Source organism: Artemia franciscana, chromosome 1, assembly GCF_032884065.1.
Source record: "Artemia franciscana chromosome 1, ASM3288406v1, whole genome shotgun sequence".
Taxonomy (NCBI): Eukaryota; Metazoa; Arthropoda; class Branchiopoda; order Anostraca; family Artemiidae; genus Artemia; species Artemia franciscana.
Genome location: NC_088863.1, coordinates 46,769,403 through 46,788,463, shown reverse-complemented (window position 1 = coordinate 46,788,463; position 19,061 = coordinate 46,769,403). Strand labels below are relative to the sequence as shown.

Here is a 19,061-nt window from a genome sequence, read left to right as displayed (position 1 = left end):
TAAAAAAAGGTAATGAATACGGTTTTGGGATTTTTACAATCCCTACCTGCAGTGCTGATCTCCATTTCATGGCCCTTCAGCACGGAAGTGTAATTGGGAGGCCGGGGGTCAGTTATCCTTTGTTTTCGTACACCTTTCCTTTTCTCTTCCCCAGATTACTGCAGGTACCCATTTAGTGCTGGGTAGATTCTGGCTAAGCTTGCTGTCACGCCACTGGTCCCTGTTCAAATCAAATAACCAGTGACACCAGTTTCGAATTAAATAACACCAGTTTGAATTAAATGGTTATGGAATACTGATTTTTTTTTTTAATTCATATGTTGCTTACTTAAATTTTAACGTTAGGTATTGGAGGCTTATATCAAGGTGTTACTGCCACAATAATGAAACAAGGATCGAATCAAGCCATCCGGTTCTATGTCATGGAAACATGTAAGGATTGGTATAGGAAAGGAGATCCGAAAAAAGATGTTCCCAAACTAGTGGTAGGAGCCTTTGGCGCGATGGCTGGTGCAGCATCTGTCTTTGGCAATACTCCAATTGATGTTGTTAAAACCAGAATGCAGGTCAGTATGGCTTGTCTCGTTTGAATAAATACTATACTCTTGTTCTTTTTTAAATAATCTTGTTTCCGTATGTCTCATGTTTATAGCCTCCCTTTTAACTAAAATACAACAAGAAAAGATAGTATTCTAAACTTGGAAAACATTGCTGACGCGATATGTGTCTCATGTGGGTATAGAGGAAAGCTTGATTAACATTTGCATCTTAACCAACGTTGTCAATATCTACTCCCAGCATTTCAAGACAAATAAACACCTGAAAATCAAATAGCTCGTCAATCACATTGTTTTTATATTTAGATTCTAGATAAGGCCAGGCTGGCCAATTGGGGATGGGGGTCAAATATTTCTTATATCTTCATATTTTTTTTATATGTTCATGTTCTCTGCTGGTGATGATGACTGAATATGTCATCGAAAGATCCAGAACTTTTTTATATATTTTTCACTGCATAATAAAAAGCCCTATACCTATTTGAGTGTTATTTGTTGGTAAAAAAAAAAAAAAAAAAAAAAAAAAAAAAAAAAAAAAAAAAAAAAAAAAAAAAAAAAAAAAAAAAAGATTTCAATGAGCTAATGGCCCTAAGCTTTTATGCTTAATTCTTTGATGGGGGTCAAATATTTTTCTTTTTTGATGTTTTCATTAAACAACCTAAAAAAAGAAGTGCCTCCCCCCAACTAGATTTTGAAGAACACCGATTTTAGTGCTTGAAGTACTTAAATGTGTTGAGGCCTAGTTATGATTGATTATCCTATAGGACATGGTACAGCATGGCCTAACAATAGTAACAAAGGTAACATGGTAACAATACATGGTATTGTTTGACTATGATACATGCTCGGTGCATTCAATTAAGGGTTGACTATATTCTTTAATCTGTGCTTTTTATAGAAAAGGTCAATAAAAAAGGAGTTTTTCCAAAACTGTCAGTACCGTTACCCATGTTTCAGTGATATATTTGATCTTTATTCTGTGAAAATGTAAGAAAAAAAACTTTTTCTTGCTGAAGCATGCCTTAGATTTAACTATTAGCTGACCTCTTGACGATTTTTGAACATAGTTGCCAAGTCTTCTTGGATTATACTAGCCCGAATAGTAAAGCTTTTGGTACCTTTTATTTACTTCCAGTATTTCAGTTCTGAGTTCTTTTACTTAACAATAAATTCACAACAACAAAAAAGAAATCTTCAAAAACTCTCCCCCGTAAGCCTTCATGGCTAGTAAGTAGCAAACAAATACCCCCCCCCCCCAAAAAAAAAAAAAATACTAAGCACAAGATTCCGTTGCGTGACTAGAAAATCCTCAGATTCGCAAGTTGGTTAAGGGGGTAGCGCATGATTTCACCAATTCAAGTAAACATCCAACCTAAACCAGAGACATCAACTCCAGGGGAAACCGGAATAAACCTCAATTGTCAGCTAGAACTTCTCTAACCTTCTTTTTGAAGACACCAAACGAGTGGTAGCTTCGTGGAAAATCTGGTTGTTCCAGATCATGTTACAAGCTATAAGAGTTTTGAAGTCAGATATGACTGCACTTATGGAAAATGAGGAATCTCTAATTTCTTGGAAGTGCGTAGATAATAAGCCAATTGATCAAAAATTAAAAGGTATAGCTTCACATAACATCATCAGGAATCTTAATTTCTTGGAAGTGCGTAGATAATAAGTCAATTGATGAAAAATTAAAAGATACATCATCACATGAGATCATCAGAAATCTTTAATTTCTTGGAAGTGCGTAGATAATAAGCCATTAAAAGAATCATCATTACATAAGATAGTTAGAAATCATTAATTTCTTGGAAATGCGTAGATAATAAGCCGATTGATCAGGAATTAAAAGAATGATTATCACATAAGATCATCAAAAATCGTTAATTTCTTGGAAGTGCGTAGATAATAGGCCAACTGATCAAAAATTAAAAAATACATTTTCACATAAGGCAACAGGAAGATGGTCATGCGACTGTAGAACAGTGAAAGATGCACAAGACAGAAAAAAATAAATATAAAATGGAAGGTTTAAAAGGAAGAACTGTTAATTTCCTGAATAATCGTCCTTGTTTTATCATAAAGTTTTGAAAATGTCTTCAGTGTAGAGGGAAAGGTTGATATCAAAATAGCAAGACAATATGAAATATAAGACTAAACTAGGCTGTAGAAATGGAATCTACGAATTGACCCTGAAAATGTTTTTTTGGCTTTCTAAGGACTCCGAGACTCTTGGAGACTTTCGCTTTGATCAGGTTAATATGATGCTTAAATGAAAGATTTTCAATAATTAAGGAGCTTTGGAATGGAATGTAGGTCTACTTAGGGAACCCGAACTAGGCTCTAGACAAGAATTCTAAGAAGTGACCTGGGAAATATGCGTTTTAGCTTTCTAAGTGTTCCGAGATTTCTGGGGACCTTCATTTTAATAACATCAATAGAATACTTAAATGAAAAATTTTTTCTAGTATGATGCCTAGGAGCCGAGCGTAAGGATCCTTACGTCTGCTTAGAGAAGTTCTTGATGCGTGTATGTCATTGAAGCCAGCCAATTTGGTTGTTATGAAATATCTTAATTTGTGTTTCCTTAATCATAATTGATTATTATGATTGTGAGAACATCTCAAATAACTGGATTATATTGATTCGGAGTTCAAAGTAAAAGGATTTGGTTTGAATTGGATATTTATGAACTGTGAGTAAAACCGGTCTACTTTAGTGTGACGAAAATAACGAATTCAGTTACTTTGAAAAGGATTATTTTGAAACTAATTTAATCGGATGTTAGCTGTTTGACAGCATGGTGAGTAATAATTTGATTTGATTTTGGACTTTGGCTAATTGTCCATATTTGTTGGTTATACCATTATGACGGAATATGTACATTCGTCGGTGTTGAATTTCGTGCAATCAAATCTTAAAAAAGGAGTAAGTGATGAAGTTATTGCTAACCATGCTGTTGGGTTTTTCGATGAGAAGTCTATTATGGCGGCTAAAATAGAACTTTGGTCTCATGTTTACGAGGGTGAACGTGTGCAAAGACGCCAAGGCGATCAAGCTAATTACCGTCACATTAAGGACATGATGGAAATCTTCCAGAAATGCGACAGCGAAAATTTGTCTTTGCCTACATACGTGATTATTTTACCTACCGAGGTTCCTGTTATTCCTGCTGTGGCTTATTCTAGCTTCGCCTCAAAGCTTGTAAGCATTGATTCGGAACTTAAGCAAATTCGTGAGAAGATCTCGTCGTATGATCTTAAATTCCCCCCTCTTAGCAGCCCTGGCGCTCAGTCATTGAATCCCGATCTGACGACCGTTGTTATTTCTAAAGTCCCATCAGAATTAGATAATCCTGCCAAGCGTCGCGAAATAATAGACTCTATTCCAGGTCATGAATGTATTCACAGCATTAAGCCCTCTGGCGATAAGCTAGTGGTACGAATTGACAAGATTGCTGCAAGGAACTTTTGCAATGCCGTTCCAAATGTAATGAGAGATTGTGACGTCAAAGTAAAAGAAACGAAATATATTGGAATCATTAAAGGTATACCGACCAATTTTGATGAGGAAATGTTAATTGATTGCAATAATATTACTCATGCGAAGCGAATAGGCAATTCTTTGGCTGTTAGAGTGTTTTTTGAAAACGCTGTTGCGCTGGCTAATGCACTTCGACTTGGTATAAAGATTGGGTATGAGATATATCGAGTTTACGAATACCAACGCCCACCCAAATGCTGTTATAATTGCCAATCACCAAATCACTTAAAATCAAATTGTGATAAAGAAAAATGCTGCTCCCGTTGCGCAGGGCAACATGAATCCTCGCCTGATTCTGCGTGCCAGGCTACACCAAAATGTGCGAACTGTCAAGGCAATCATGTGTCATTTTCAATGAAATGCCGAATTCTTCGTGAACTTCTGTCGAAACGATCGTCCTATACTAGAAAATGAGTGCTAAGACTAATTTCACTATATGTTCGTTCAATATTAACGGTACTAAGGATAAAGACGTCTCTTTGGATCAGAAATTAGAAAATTTTGATGTTTTATTCCTCCAGGAGCATCTCCTACCTTTAGTGAGCTTAAACTCCCTACAGAGAAGTGACGAACACTCAGTTTTTTCTAAAAGTGCACGCAAAACCTCTGGCAGACCATCAGGTGGCCTAGCATGTTTAATAAAAAAGACGCTGTTTTCACCACCCCCTTTATGCTATCACGAGAGTGATTGTTATATTGCTATTCGTCTTGCCAACCTTGTACTCATTAATGTTTATCTCCCCTGCGACCAGAAATCCCTCCGAAGTTTAACTAAATTTACAAAATTTTGCGCATTAATAAAAAGTCTTTTGAATGGCATTGAGAGTAGTGGACTGGATTGGTTATTAATCGGTGATCTGAACTGTAACATTCACTCTTCATCAGTGCGGACTGAGCTTCTGTTAGATTCCTTACCGAATAGTTACAAAATTTTGAAGAAAGATGCCTCCCATTCCTATATCCATAATAGTGGCTCACTTTCAGACATTGACCATTGTATCGTTTCTTCTGGTCTCATCTGTGGCGAAGTCCATGTTGATCAGGATGAGCGTGATTACGACCATCTCCCCCTATCCCTCACTGTTACCCTTAATGCTACTGCGGAGAAGAACCTTCGTCCCAATTCTAGAAAATGGATTTCTAAAAGAGAATGGAACAAAGCTGACTTGCCTCTTTATTTTTCTACGCTTGTTAGCCTTCTATCAACGATTAAAGTCCCTTTTAATCTGTTGTGTACAAGCGTTGGGTCCCCACAAGCCAGAATTCAGCTTAATATTTATTATAGCCACATTGTATCGTGCTTAAAGAGGTCTGAAGAAGTAGCTGTTCCCCTATGTCGCTTTAGAGCAAAAACAAGAAGTTCAATTTGGAAGAATGACCCAGAGCTCAAAACAATAAAAAATCGGGCTAAGTTGTGGCTAAAAATTTGGATAGCTTGCGGCCGCCCCTTAAGGGGTAATGTTTTCGATATTAAACAAAGAACAAAGCTTGATTTTAAACGCTATCTTCGAAAAATTAGGTACAATGGTGCTGAATTTCCTAAGTCTCCTAGCCAGTGGAAAAAAGTGATCAATGTCGCGAAGTTTGATAGATCGCCTACGGCTGACCGAATCCCTAATGTATCATGGATCAATCATTATAGTAACATTTTCGATACAGTGATATATGCGGTTCATTTTCGTTTTGCCAAGCTCTGTTCTAATCTGTTGCCTAACAAAATCATTCAAGGTCATGTACCTCCCGTTAGTGTTGACCGTGTCAAAAGAAGTGTAGAGAGACTAAAATCGAAATCTTATGATATAGACGGGATCAGTGCTTTTCACCTCAACACCGATTCGGAGGAATTAGTTTATCACTTGCAGTTACTTTTTCAGATGTGTTTATGCTCTTCTTTAGTCCCTGATTCTTTTTTAGTTGGTAACATTACGTCAATTTTAAAACGCGGTAAGGACCCAACTAGTTGCGCTTCGTATAGGCCTATTACGGTTGCTTGTACTTTAAGTAAAGTATTTGAATATGTTTTGCTCCCTGATCTCCTGTCTAATGTAGATTATATGTCTAATCAGTTTGGCTTTAAGCCGTATATAGGATGCCAACATGCTCATCGTGCTATAGTTTCGCTATTACTTGAAGCGCATAAAAATGGTTTTGAGGTTCATTTTTGTGCACTCGATGTTTCAAAAGCTTTTGATTCAATTTGTCATAGCCAACTTTGGTATTCTTTAATCCAACTTGGTGCAAATGTGTCTATTATATCAACTCTTCGTTTTTGGTATGCTAATTCATATGTTCGACTCAAGTCAGGTGACACCTACGTTGGTAATATCCCCATCCGTTCTGGTCTTAGGCAAGGAGGAGTCTTATCCCCTTATCTTTTTAATGCTTGTCTTTATTCTGTTTTGCCACGTATTAATCCATCATGTTTTTTAGGCCTAACTAATCTTTCGTACATTGCATATGCAGATGATTTACTTTTGATCAGCCGCACTAAATCTAGCCTAATTAAGTCGACCCAGCTTGTTTCTAAGTCTTTTGAGGAAATCGGCCTCAAACTTAATACTGAAAAATTTGAATATTTAGTTTTTAATGCTAAGCATCAAAGTAGTGATCTTGATTGTGGTTATTTTTCAGTTAAGCTCGTTTCTTCGATTCGGTGGCTTGGTATTAATATTTGTTCATCTTTATCGGCTTTTCGATCCTGTGGGCTAAATGATATTAAAAGTAAACTTAAAAAAGGGTACGCGAAAATTGTCCCGAACCGAGGCAGATTTTCACGAAAGGCTTTATCCAGACTTTATTCTACATATTGCGATCATTCTATATTGTTTCTTTCCGGTTTGCGCCCGTTGTTTAATAATCAAGATTTGCAGGGCATAAGAGTTATGTATTTTCGTTATTGTAAATATTTATTGTATCTGCCGCGTTCTTATAGAAATCAGAAGATTATCAGAAAGTTTTGTGCCACTGATATTATTTTCTTTTATAAAAAACTCTATGCTAGATTAGGTGCTGAGGCCTGTCAACGCTTGGGCCCTTACCACCCTTTGATTAGACTGTATTAATTGTATTGTTTGTGTTATTTCGTTTTTCTTTCCTTAATGTTTTTACTCCGCTTAATTTGTCAAAACAAGCGGGTAACAAATAAATTATTATTATTATAGGACAAAATGGCATGAGTAAGTTGCATGCTTAGTCCCTTCAATTAAGTGCGTAAAATACTCCATAATCTGGGCTGTGTTATAAACAATGTCAATGAAGAAGGAGTTTGCACAAATTGGTCAATAGATATTGACAATGTTTCAGTATATATTTGGTTGTTATGAAGTCAGGGTGTTAAAAAAGGTTTATCATGATGAAGGATGCCTGAGTGTTAACTGTTACCTGACCTTTTGACGATTTTTAACCATGGTTGTCAGATTTAGTTTTATTATACTAGCCTACGCGGCAAAAATTATCAGTTTAAAGTGCGGATTCAATCCTTTTTGCTCTAATTTACCCCTTTTTCACAGTTTGTCAAATTCATATTAACATCATTGTCCAAGAAAATTTTGTTGCTCGATGTTCTATAGGTCTGGTAAATATGGAAACGCTTTTTTTGTTAATGACGATTTAAAGAGCCTTCAGTATCATAATTTCATAGGAAGTATTATTGTTTTAATATAAATTATCTAATGTTGTTAAAAATAGTAGCCGTAGAGGGCCAACGAATTTGATATGACAAGGCTAGTAATTAGAATTTTAATTTTCAATTTTTTTCATTTTTAGAATTTTAATTTTCAATTTTTTTTTTCAATTTTAATTTTCAATTTTAATTTTTAGGGGTTGGAAGCTTCAAAGTATAAAAACACTATGGATTGCTTTTCACAAATTTGGAAAAATGAAGGGCCAAAAGCGTAAGTAGTTTAAATTTTCGACTTCCCTTTAAGGATTTTATCTATTTTCTTGTCAATATTTTTGTTCATTTTTTTCGTCATTTTTGTTTTTAGGTTTGTCTTCCTAGTGCCGATTTTGATATATTACTTTATGCGTTTTCCTATGTTTTTAACGTTCCAGCGTAAGAAAACGATTTGGCTTAGCTACGATTCAGCTTTAGCTATTTGTCGAATTACATATTTGAAATTTGCTTTGTGTGTTTTTTTTTAGATTGAAAAATTAAGTAAAAAACATATGGAAAAGGGATTATGTTCCTATTTTTAATTTAGATCATTTCCTAAGAAAACGTCTAAGTAATATTTTAATTCTTAGTCAATAATAGGGTAGATTTGAAGCTAATAAACCTTATGATACTGTAAATGATTTTGACCTTTTGGTACAAGTTATAGCTGTAGGCTTATCGCAAAATCCGTGGCAGCTGGAGTCGTGGAGTCGGAGTTTTAGTAAATTTTTGTTGAATGGAGTCTGAGTTGGAGTCGATTTATCGAAAATGCCTGGAGTCAGAGCTGGAGCCGGTTATAACTTATAAAATCTAGTTAAATGAAGCTTTAAAACATGGCTGTGTCTGAGTTTTAGCAAAATTTTTCCCGGAGTCGGTAAAAATTACCGTAGTCGGTAAAAATGACTGGAGTCGGAGTTGGAGTCGGTATCTTGAAAATCCCTTGAATAAGAGTCGGTTATAACTTATAACCGACTCCACAGCCCTGATGAAATCTAAAGAACATAAATCAACAGAAAGATGACCGTTTGTGCTATTCTTAGCACTGGTACTGTAGGAGTTGGTACTGTCGGAGATGGAGTCGGTATCTTGAAAATCCCTTGAATAGGAGTCGCTTATAACTTATAACCGACTCCACAGCCCTGATAAAATCTAAAGAACATAAACCAACAGAAAGATGGCCGTTTGTGCTATTCGTAACACTGGTACTGTAGGACTGGTACTGTCGGATTTGGAGTCGATATCTTGAAAACCCCTTCAATAGGAGTCGGTTATAACCCATATCTGACTCCACAGCCCTGATGAAATCTAAAAAACATAAATCAAAAAAATTATCATAGACCTCTTCCAGGCTCTTTTAGTTGCATTCAACTTTTTTTCACTGCCTTCTAACTTGCCTTAGAACTTTCTGACTTTTTTAGTTCCTTTCATTTTTGCTTGAGCTAACTCAGCTTTCATAGTCCTTTTCCGACTTTTTGGTCTTCTCCAGCCTTTCCAGTCTTATCCAGTCCGTACAGGCTACTTACGTTACTTCTAAATTCTTAAATTTCCTATAAAAAAAAGTTTCAATTTTTTCAATTAACTCTATAATTAGTGAAAATTAATTTAAGAAACAGAGCTTGTCTACTTTCTAAAGGTTTTAAGCTGGTTATAATTGTTAGAATAAGCCACCTAGTGACTTTTTTAGTCACTTTTTTAGCAGAATTTTAACTTGTAAAAGGTCAGTGGTAATATATTCTGACTCTTTCAATTGGTAAAGTGGAAAGTTACCAGTATATATGTTAAAAATTAGGAAAATTCAGCAATTCCAATTTGAATGAAAATATATCTCCGTATAAAGTTAAGCAGTGTTTGATTGTAGTGGGTAACAAATTAAAAAAATAAATCAGCAAAAAAAGCTGAAAACATACAGTTAAGAAAGTGTTGCTTTCATTTGAAGGTGTTGTTGTCTTTCGAAATCAATGTATTGTCGAGGTGTAGATTTTTACGGACGAGAGCGTTGCCAAATTAACCAATTAGTTCTGCTTATTTATTTTTGCGACTCAACCTGGCAACATTAAAAATTAGGGAAATTCAGGAATACGATTTTGAATGAAAAATATCTCCATATAAAGCTATGCTTTTGGTAGTAGCGGCTGACGGATTGAAAAAGAAATAGGCGAAAAATCAGCAAAAAAACAAGGTGAAAGCATATAACACCAAACATTTTCACCTACGAAAAGCGTTGTCAAGTTAACTAATTTTGCTTATTATCTTCGCGACTCGGCCTTGGTAACACTGACAGAAATTGACACTGTCCTGGAAGCCTCATAATTCCGAAATAACTAAAAGAAAAATCTTAGAAAATTGTGGTTGCCAGGTATGAATAGACCTAAAAAAAATGTATTTATATTGATGACCTTAGTATTTCAAAGCAAAAGAGTATGCTCACAGAAAACCTGAGGTTAGATCCAATTATATCAGACTTAATGACGCTCAGTTCTGTGCAACCCTTTTTATGCTTCCTCAATTTTTCTTTGGGGCTGCTATACTCTTTGTTGTGCTAGCAGAATAAATTCTCTTTCCTATCATTGTAATCCCCTCTGGAACGATTGTTGGTTTTCTTTGTTTATCTTTCGTTTATTTTTAATGTAGTTTATCTATCTAGTGACTATAGAGCATATTTTTATTGTTTTTAATATAATATAGGCTTTTATGTATAAATTCCAACTGTGTGTGTATCTACTTTATTTATATCATTCTTATATATCTTTCTTATTTCGTTTTGAATATTTTATTTATTCTTTCCTAAATTTACCTTATGACTGCGAGTCAGCGTTGCCAACGCAGTACAATTGTACCGTTTTTCTTTACGCAATTCGGAGGTTCTAGCACAATGCGTCACTTTTAGAAATGTTTGGAACAGTCAGATTTTACATCATCAATATTTATAACAATTGAACGGAGACATCATCAACATTTTTTTCATTTATGGATTCAAAAAAAAATTGAAACGTTCTGGGGGATGCACATCTCCACCACCCGCATCCCCGTTCATTCTGGGATCTTTGTGAACAATCAAATTTTACTATACATTTGGTTTTTATTTGCTCCGTTCCGACTCGGATATCTGTTCATGATTTGGTTTATTGAAAATTTACCTCTTTTTATGGAAGATTTTTAACCTGCTGTTGAGATGGTACATACTTACTCTTACGGTACAGTTTTAGTAGGAAAATTGGTACAGTTTATTTCAAAGCGTTGGGAACACTGGTAGGGCTTTATACTGCTCGTACCGCTAGTGGGTAACATTTTCGCTTCTCAATTCAACTAGGAGTAGTGAGTTCACTTAAACTTGTTTTTGCATCTTTCTTCCTATGTTATTTATAATGGGCTTCCTTCCCGTCGTAGCATAATATTCGTAGGGATGACTATATAATGATTTGGAGATAGTATGGGATTCCTTGTGCAGGACATCGACTCGTGTTAGTCGGAGTTTTAGATATTTTGTAAAACATATTAGATGGAATAGGCAAAATATTTAACTGGCATTTAATAGAGCCCTGTGCATAGCTACACGTTTCTGTGTCACAAAATTGATAAAAAAGAATATTGGATAGAACAGGTAAAATATTTATCTGGCATTTAATAAAGCCCTGTGCACAACTACACGTTTCTGGGTCACAAAAGCCCTTGCAAGAGCAACCACATTGTTCTTGAGAAGAGCGAATGGTTTTGCATTCATCTTTCTCATTGCATTCAATGCGAACTATTCCAGAAGCCCTCAAAAGTGTTCGTCTTTGTCTCGTCGGATGACTGTATAATGGTTTGGAGATAGTACGGGATTCCTTGTGCAGGACATTGACTCGTGTTGATTGGAGTTGATGCCATAATAAAAGACTTAAAGGAAGTATTAAATTCATGGATACGAGTTAAAGGTGAAACTCTTGAAGAAAGTGGGATGGAGAAGGAGGGTGTTTTGGGGGGTTTGGTGCATTGGGCACTCTGTAGTAGGACTAATAGTTGGTATTCTTTCGTTCTATTAGAGCTATGTTAAGTTGCTGACGTTCAAAGTCACTAGTCTTCCACATTCTTCGTCTGTTTTAGCAAAGAAATAAAAATAAAAAATGTCCCTTTTGATACGGACTCTTCTATTCTTTTTTTGAATTCGACTTTGTATTTCAGGTTTTACAAAGGCACTGTACCAAGATTGAGCAGAGTTTGTCTCGATGTGGCCATCACCTTTATGATCTATGATACTATTATGGATTTGATTTACAAATTCTAAAGCCTATGTTGAACGATTCACTATTTTGGCCCAGCAAGTTTTTTTTGCAGTTTTTAGTAATGTTCTCATTTCACTTTTAAAGTTAGGTCACAGATGAAGTGAAGTAATTTGTTTTGGGATGAACAAAGGTATAAAAGAAAAATTTGACCAAGAATCACGAGTTTTTGGCCTACCGGCCCCCTTCTCCCTCCATCGCTCAGGGGCTGATGGAAGTTGTTCCCTAATCTTCAACATGTGCTTCGGTGAGGTTTTTTTGTGAGGAAGGAGGTTTGTCGGCTCAGGTTCAAATCAAGTTATAAATTCCTTGTTATTGCTGTTCCACAGCTGTATTCGTTTTTATGGCACTTGGTATTGACCAAGTGACATATAGCGATCGCAATTTCTGTCTGCCGGTCTGTCTGTCTGTCTGTCGGTCCATCTGGGGGGGGGGGGGGAGAACGGGATAGTTGAGAAAAATTTTATTTGCCCATAAAGCTAATGATTGTTGAATAATGATGTTGTATTAAGTTTGGCTTGCTGGTCTAGTTGTATGATTCTCGCTTAGGGTGCGATAGGTCGTAGGTTCGAATCCCGGACCGCCCTAATTTTTACATGAAGAAGATCCAAAACTAGATACGTGATCAATATAGCGATCGCTGAAAGTTGGCAGTCGTATCAAGGACCCGACGAGATTAATTTAGAAATGATCGCTTCCCCGATTCGACCATCTGGGGGGGGGGGGGGGTGAAAGGACTTTTAATTCGGAAAAATTAGAAAAAATGAGGTATTTTTAACTTACGAACGGTTGATCATGTCTTAATGAAATTTGACATTTAGAAGGATCTCATGTCTCATAGCTCTTATTTTAAATACCGACCGGAACCGGTGACATTGGGGGGAGCCGGAAATCTTGGAAAACGCTTAGAGTGGAGAGATCGGGATGGAACTTGGTGGGAAGAATAAGCCCAAGTCTTAGATACGTAATTGACATAACTCGACCGGATCCGCTCTCTGTGGGGGAGTTTGGGCGGGGGGGTATTTCCATTTTTTTGGCGAGTTCGGTGCTTCTGGACGTGCTAGGACGATGAAAATTGGTAGACGTGTCAGGGACCTGCACAAGTGGACAGGATAACATTCCTTTCCTCGAGTCGACCATCTGGGGGAGGGAGGCTGGAGGGAGGGGAAATCGTGAAAAATGATGTATTTTTATCTCACGAATGTGTGATCGGATTTTAATGAAACTTGATATATGGAAAGATACCATGTCTCAGATGCTCCATTTTTAATTCAGATCGCATCCGGTGACATTGGGGGTTGGAGGGGGAAACAGAAATATTGGAAACCGGAAATGTTGGAAAACGTTTAGAGTAAAGAGATCGGGATGAAACTTGATGGAAAGAATAAACACAATTTCTAGATGCGTGATTGACTTTGGCTCTTCAGATTTCTAGATCCTATCTCTTTGGCTCTTCTAAGGATATTTTGTCTAGTAGTTTGTCATTTTATTTATTGAATATTTTTTTGTAGATTGGCGTTGTTATTGTTATGGATTGAAATTAGTTTGACAGCGATATAAAAAAAAAAAAAAAAACAGTTTTGTACTAAATTGCATACTGCTTTTTTTTTATCAACTTTAGCCGCTATTAAAATTGGAACAGAACTATTCTTGCCGTGGAGGAGGAGAAATTTCGATATTCCTTTTCTGTAATTATCGTTGGCTTTTTCCTTAAATTGGCTTCCGAATGTAGGGTTGTGACCTTTGGCCGTTTATCCGTTTTCTCCCTACTCTGTCTTCCCTAAAATGGCTAGATTTTTACGAACTATCTATTTTTGTATAACTCGTCCTTTTTCATGGTCTTCGTAACCCTTCCACGTTGGATTAATAAATCATGTAATAAATCACTGCATGCGTGTTTGTATATAATCCATTGTATTTGAGACTGATGGAGAGTGAAATTTTTTTTTTTATTTAATGATAAGTTTTTTGTCTGATTCTAAAATTTTTTCTTGGGCGCTCCATAAGGAAGAAAGGGTTTGGTTTCAAGGAAAACTAAAATGATGGCGGAATATATCTTAATTTTTCTTCCTTCCCTCCATTTTAAGGGTTGAGACTATGTTCACCTGTGATGACGTATATCCTTTATATTATGGCATCGTTTTTTCATAATTTGTAAAATTAGGATACAATATAAAATTTTGTAAACAAAAACAAAACGACTATACAAAACAACAATCTTGGTGACTGTGTAGATGTATCATTTCAATTAATGTGGCTACCAACTTTCATGCAAGCCTTTTTTTATCAACTAACGATCAGGGGCGTCAATTGGAGGGGAGGTGCTTTTGCCCCCTCAATTAAATTATTTTACTTCCAACCTTAGATTTGAAAAAAATACCCTTTGAAGTATTTTTAATGAAAAATTCTTTTTTTGGTATTCTCACTAAAAATAGGACATAAGACAAGTTTGCCCACACTCCGATATTGGAAAATATATTTGGCTCCTTCCCTACCTTTTTGTGTATTGACGCCACTGCCAACGATCCTGCACAGGAAAACTGTGTTAATGTTCTCAATTTTCTCTCAAATTCATCTTCTTCTTTTATGTTAGGTGCTCAAAAACTAATACGACTGGAGGCACATTTAATGTCTCTTTTGTGTGGATATAACCTGTTCTATAGGATTTGAGTTAGAACTTGTTGACACAAAAACCCATCGGCCATGGTCACAGAAGCAAAGACAAATTTGACCTTATAAAAATTAATATATAAAGATAAATACAAATTATTTATCAGATGAATATACAAAGACGAATTGGCGCTAAAGAAAAACCTAAGTAAAAGGGAATCTTGTCCCTAGTAATGTCAAAGTCTTTCTCTATGTTCTGTACCCATTGTCAGGATTTTCGATTTTCGAGTATTAAATCATTTTGAAAGACTTTGCCCTATTTTAAGGAAAGAATTTTGTGCAAGAAGCGTTGGACGCAGGCCTGGATACGGAATTAATGTTGGGGGAGGACCAAACTTGGACTTTCCCATTAGTATTCCCCCTGACCCCTGTAATTACTGTGACTTTCAACCTTCTGGGGGGGGGACTGCGCAAAATATACCCCTTGGATGGTAAAAAAATATTGTTCTTTATCAGAAAACTGTCTAAATTGGTGGTCTTTGTTGTCTATGGTTGTGAGTATACCTATTATGCTTGCTAATGTGCTCAATATACATATACCATTTTTGTTAATTTAAGTTATGTATGGTATACGGCTGTTACGCCACAGACAAAAAGTTTATAATACAGATACCCAAATGGCCTATCCTGCCATGTTAAAATGAGGGTCAAATATCGGTCGTTGACGCTTTGCGTGTAGACGGTACAGTGTTTTTGAAGATGGTGTTGCCATCTTTATTAAACGATCAGTTTGCTCAAACGAGAATGTCATGTGTATTAAACAGCATGTATTAATCAGTCATAATATTAATTTTAATAAGTGATCACAAGAGAGTTTATGGATATTTCTCAAGTTATCTTTAACTCTCTTGAATTTCTTTCATAAACAGTCTTCTGAATAAGTTTGCTCTTAAAAGACAACATTTGTGAAAATATTTTTGGAAGAAAATGAAGATGAACTAGGGCAAGTGCCAAATTTATTGCGCTTAAGACAGTGTATATCCTCTGATATTTAAATTCCTAGAATCAAAAGATTTACTGCAAGATATCTAAGAAGATTTAAGATAAATAAGGAACAACCATTTCAGTAGCTCGTATCAACTCACAGAGGGAGTCAAACAGAAAAGGGTTAAATAATCTTAACTGAAAAGCCCACGTTTTCTGAAATAGAAGAAAAATTTGTTGGTTAACAAAAAAATGATCAGATTGAGACCTGTACCATATACCTTTTGTCTTTACCCACGCCATAGAGTTTTATCTGACATATCCACATTTCTGAGGTAATTGCCAAAATTAATTAACCAAGCTGTTTTTAAAGGAGGCTTAGCAGCGAAACGTGAATGAAAAGGGGCAAAGTGCGGTTGAGCATACCTTGTTCTGCTAATCCTCCCTTTAAGAGCCTTAGTAAATAGATTTTTGCAATTATCTTAAGAGCATGAAAAATGCCAGATACGGCTTTCAGACGTAACAACAACGGTATGTACTCATATGCACCATTAGTATATACCATATGCATGTTTGATTTCTGTTGCGGTTCGATTTACAGGTGGTTTGGTGGAAACGATTGTTGTAATAAAAATTAGTGCAAAATAAATGCAAATCAGTGCTAAAGTAATCTCTTACTATAACAAAAACTCCAGGGATAACAACCCCCCCCCCCCAGAGCCAGTAGGCCAGTTTTGGAATATGGATATAGATATACATTGTAGATATACATAGATATACATTAGGGGCATACATTAGGATATTACTTATAGATATACATTAGGGGTTGTTTGTATTTGTATTACAATATCATCACGGTATCAAATTTCGGTTGCCCACTTTCCTGCAGAAGTAAAAAAGAATGCCCTATAAATGGATACAGGGAGAGGAGGGGACCATAACAATGGTAAAAAGGAAAATTGAAATCGCTATCAAAAAGGTACTAATTGCACCCCCTCCCCATTATTTTGAGGGTGGAACTAATATGTACCTGCAATGGCGTGACCATTGAACCGTAAGTTTATCCTCGACCAAACTTGTACAGTGATTCTTGTTCAAATTCATTTTGAGTTCACAGTTGCGTTTTAGAGTTGCACGATTACTTTTTATCAATAATTTGTTTTTATCCTCTTTTTTTCTTTTTTTTTCCGAGTTAGGAAGGAAAGGGGGCATAAAGGTGAACCATTATTTTAATATCTAAAAGGCTACTAACCTCTTAATAGACTTTTTTTTTTGTGATATTATTGAATATATAAGCACATTCCACGTATTTCATGCACAAATGAATGCTATATCGTTTTTCACCGTTCAAATTTTTAGCTTTTTGTGCTAGCTTAACTGTTCAATCCCATTACAGTGTATCGATTTTAAATTTAGGACTGTCTGTTGTACAATTTAATTGTAATTTTCTAGAGCTGTTATCACGCTCAACTGTGACAGACTTACTTATTTATTGTGCACCCTAATCAATTTTTCTTAATGTGAATATATACTGGATGAAATTGAGGGGCGCCAATTTACAAAAATTTAGAGGGAGGGGCGTTTTTTCAATGAAAACACAAACTGGTGCCCCTCAGAGGTTGGACAGCTGTGTTTTCATTCACTGTAACCCTATGAACAAAGTGTTTTCGATTGAGTGTTAACTAACCCCTTTGATTTGGATAAATAGTCGGATGTTGTGTTTGTTAGAATTTTGTTTATTTTTGTGTTATTTTTTTTTTTATGAAAGAATAAAATGTTAATACTTTTATTGCTACGGCTTTTTCTCCTTCCTTTATTTATTTCTTTCTACAGGAGAAAGAAAAAACAAAGCAAAGGCAGAGGTATGCCTATTAAGAACTTGCTCAGGGAACCAGTGCCTTTTCCCGGTTTCATCTTTTCTTCTTCTGTCTCGTTTCTTTTCGTGTCTTTGTCGTTTCCTCTTTTCTTTCGCTCTTCTTTTCTTCTTCCTCTTCTTTTGTGAAAAAGAATATGCTTTGAATTCCAACCCCCTGTCTAACTTTGTCAAAAGTCGGTGCCTAGTGTGACCTATTATTTTTATTCGATAAAAAAATTCAAGTCTAGGTAATTGTTGGTAAGATTTTCAAAAGTTTTTTTTTAAATTTGTTAGTTAAAAACAAAATTGTTACATTCAACCAATTCATTACAAAAACTGCCAGTTTAGCTTTCAATGTAAAAGAAGTTACGTTTATCGCCAGGTTTAGAACTTAGAGAGGTCATTTGGGTCTATCCTAGTAATAATAAAGAGCATCCAGAGCCATGAATGACTCATGTGACGTTGACAGTTGTTAACATTTCAGTCGCCAGGTCTTTTTTTTACAAGGGTAGGTAACAAGACCGTTACCCAACTTTGCCATATTTGGGATCGAGCTTCAGATCCAATGTTGCCAAGCAGAGGCAATCAATTGTGCTAATACAGGTTTATGAGCTGTAGGTTGACATGATACTATGTCATACTAGAGTGACTTGGCTGCTTGATCCCCTGTGGCTCGTTCTTTACCAGATCCAGTGAAGGAAAAGCTCAAGGTTGTTTTCCTGCGTAGGATGTTTTCAAACAGTTCGTGGTAACGAACTGTAGTAAGGAGCGACCCGGCTCAATAGTAACCGAAACTCTAAAAAATAGAATTTTGATACCAATAGTTACATCAGAAGAATTGCATTTTAATGCTGATTTTAAATATATAAGTTTCATCAAGATTAGTATTACCCATCAAAAGTTACGAGCCTGAGAAAATTTGCCTCATTTTCGAAAATAGGGGGAAACACCCCCTAAAAGTCATATGATCTTAACAAAAATCACACCATCAGATTCAGCGTATCAGAGAACCTTATTGTAGAATTTTCAAGCCCCTATCTACAAAAATGTGGAATTTCGTATTTTTTGCCAGAAGACAAATCACGGATACGTGTTTATTTGTTTTTTTGTTTGTTTGTTTGTTTTTTTCCCAGGGGTGATCTTATCGACTCAGTGGTCCTAGAATGTTGCGAAAGGGTTCATTCTAACGGAAATTAAAAGTTATAGAGCCCTTTTTAAGTGACCAAAAAAAATTGGAGGGCACCTAGGCCCTCTCCCACGCTCATTTTTCCCCAAAGTCACCGGATCAAAATTCTGAGATATCCATTTTATTTACCATAGTCAAAAAACCTAATAACTATGTCTTTGGGGACGACTTACTCCCCCGCAGTCCCCATGGGAGGGGCTGCAAGTTACAAACTGTGACCTGTGTTTACATATAGTAATGGTTACTCGGAAGTGTACAGACGTTTTCAGGGGGATTTTTTGGATTGGGGGGGAGAGTTGAGGGGGAGGTTACGTGGGAGGATCTTTCCATGGAGGAACTTCTCATGGGAGAAGAGACTTTCAACGGAGGGGCGCAGGATATTCTAGCATGATGAAAAAAAAACAATGAAAAA

At 36.0% G+C, this 19,061-nt stretch overlaps 1 protein-coding gene across 1 annotated transcript in view; it reads left to right on the top strand.

Moving 5' to 3' along the window:
* Positions 1-17,397, top strand: part of LOC136030646 (putative tricarboxylate transport protein, mitochondrial) — a 61,603-nt gene extending 44,206 nt beyond the window's left edge. Inside the window, exons 4-6 of the mRNA XM_065709719.1 lie at positions 346-566; positions 7,920-7,993; positions 11,917-17,397. Of these exons, the coding sequence (XP_065565791.1) occupies positions 346-566; positions 7,920-7,993; positions 11,917-12,019 (398 nt within the window). The 3' untranslated portion in view covers positions 12,020-17,397. The remainder of the gene's footprint in view (positions 1-345; positions 567-7,919; positions 7,994-11,916) is intronic.
* The last annotated feature ends 1,664 nt before the right edge of the window (positions 17,398-19,061 follow it).